Source organism: Pteropus vampyrus, unplaced genomic scaffold (genome assembly GCF_000151845.1).
Source record: "Pteropus vampyrus isolate Shadow unplaced genomic scaffold, Pvam_2.0 Scaffold36, whole genome shotgun sequence".
Lineage (NCBI taxonomy): Eukaryota > Metazoa > Chordata > Mammalia > Chiroptera > Pteropodidae > Pteropus > Pteropus vampyrus.
This window is the reverse complement of record NW_011888817.1, coordinates 260800-262242: the sequence shown is the minus strand read 5'-3', so window position 1 is coordinate 262242 and position 1443 is coordinate 260800. Positions and strand designations below refer to the sequence as shown.

The following is a 1443-nucleotide window of genomic DNA, read 5'->3' as shown; positions in this document are numbered from 1 at the left end:
TGTCGAGTGCTGCCCCGCTCACACACATGCTTGTCAGGGTGGGAGCTGAGAGTTAGATCCCACTCAGACTCTAATTCTTGGGCCACTGACTAAAAGGGACAATGGGGTCCAGGGGAGACCAATCCCTTCTAGAATCCACCTCCGAGAAAACAGGCAGGGAGGACCTGGCTGCCCGGCCAAGGCTGTGCATGCTGCTGGGTGCAGAGGGTGTGGCATTGGTGGCCCTGGGCTCGGGATCAGCAAGGGTGGGGCGATCACTGCAGGTCTTGGACTGAGTGCAGGGACTTCCTTGAATGGTGCAACTGAAAAGGGGGCCTGGTTGTGTCAGACCCCCAGCCCTGGTCAGCTGGGCAGGGTTTCCCAAGCCCACTCTGGAGTCCGAGGGCAAGTTCAGGGCCCAAGCTCATCCACTGGCTCACTGTGTGCCTGGAGGCAGGATCGGCTACTGGTTAAAGACCAGGCCACCGGCCACTGGTCTCACCTCCCTAAGTCTTACGTTTGTAAACTGGGAAGCACTGCCTGGAAAGGTCCATTTTAGCAGATTCCCTCAAAGGGAATCTGGCTCCTGCGTCCTGCTTACGGCCACTGTGATTCCATGACCCCAGCCTGGCCGCAGGGTGGCCTCCTTCCTCCGTCAGCACTGGCAGAGCGAGAACCAACTGTCCAGGGGGCAGACATGCAGAGCCCAGCCCAAGCCCAAAAGGCCTGCCCGCCTCTGCCAGGCAGCTCCCCCTTCCTGGCTACAACCCCCAACCGAGACCGCGGCCCTCCTGCCTGCAGACCCAAAGCTGTCTCCAAAACAAATCTATGCTAATGAGCCGCTGCAAGGCGGGCCCACACATCTGCTGAGCACAAGTACCCCTGCAGACCTCACAGCATCGCCGCAGGTTCCCCAGCCTCTGACCCTTGGGGTTGGGGTTGAGGGTGAAGGGGCTAAACTCAGTCTGAGATTTCACTTTAAAAGAATGAGGATATATCGGCGGCAAATGTAGAGCGCCTACACCCCACCCCACCCCTCCAGCACGCAGGCCCAGGAGAAAAGAGGTCCAGACTGAAGCGGTGGGGGATGAGGGGTGGGGTTTAGCAAGGAAATGCTCCAGTGTCACCTTTTCTTTGGCCCCAACTAAAGGTAAACCACACCCAAGCAGCCCCGGCGTCTGGGGTAGTTCCAAGAGCCCGGTGGTTTGACAGTAACAAAGGATGAGGGGCTTGTTGACAAATTGCTTCCTCACCGCCACCCCCACCAGCTGCCCAGCCTTTGGCCTCGGGCCCTGACCTCTGTTTTTCCTGGGTTTCCCTTAGCTACAGGCTGGTGTCCTCCAGCTGGGCCAGGGCCTCAGAAAGCCTGAAAATGTGCCCTTTTCCCTTGTTGCCCGCCAACCCCCTGGCCACGCCAAAGCAGGCAGCTGCCCCTGTAAAAGACCAGAATCGCCCCGCCCAGGG

General features: G+C 59.3%; 1 protein-coding gene across 1 annotated transcript in view; it reads right to left on the bottom strand.

Moving 5' to 3' along the window:
- NBL1 (neuroblastoma 1, DAN family BMP antagonist) overlaps positions 1-857 on the bottom strand; it is an 8418-nt gene extending 7561 nt beyond the window's left edge. Inside the window, exon 1 of the mRNA XM_023529113.1 lies at positions 748-857. Coding sequence (XP_023384881.1) covers positions 748-842 — 95 coding nt within the window. The 5' untranslated portion in view covers positions 843-857. The remainder of the gene's footprint in view (positions 1-747) is intronic.
- Positions 858-1443: the final 586 nt, after the last annotated feature.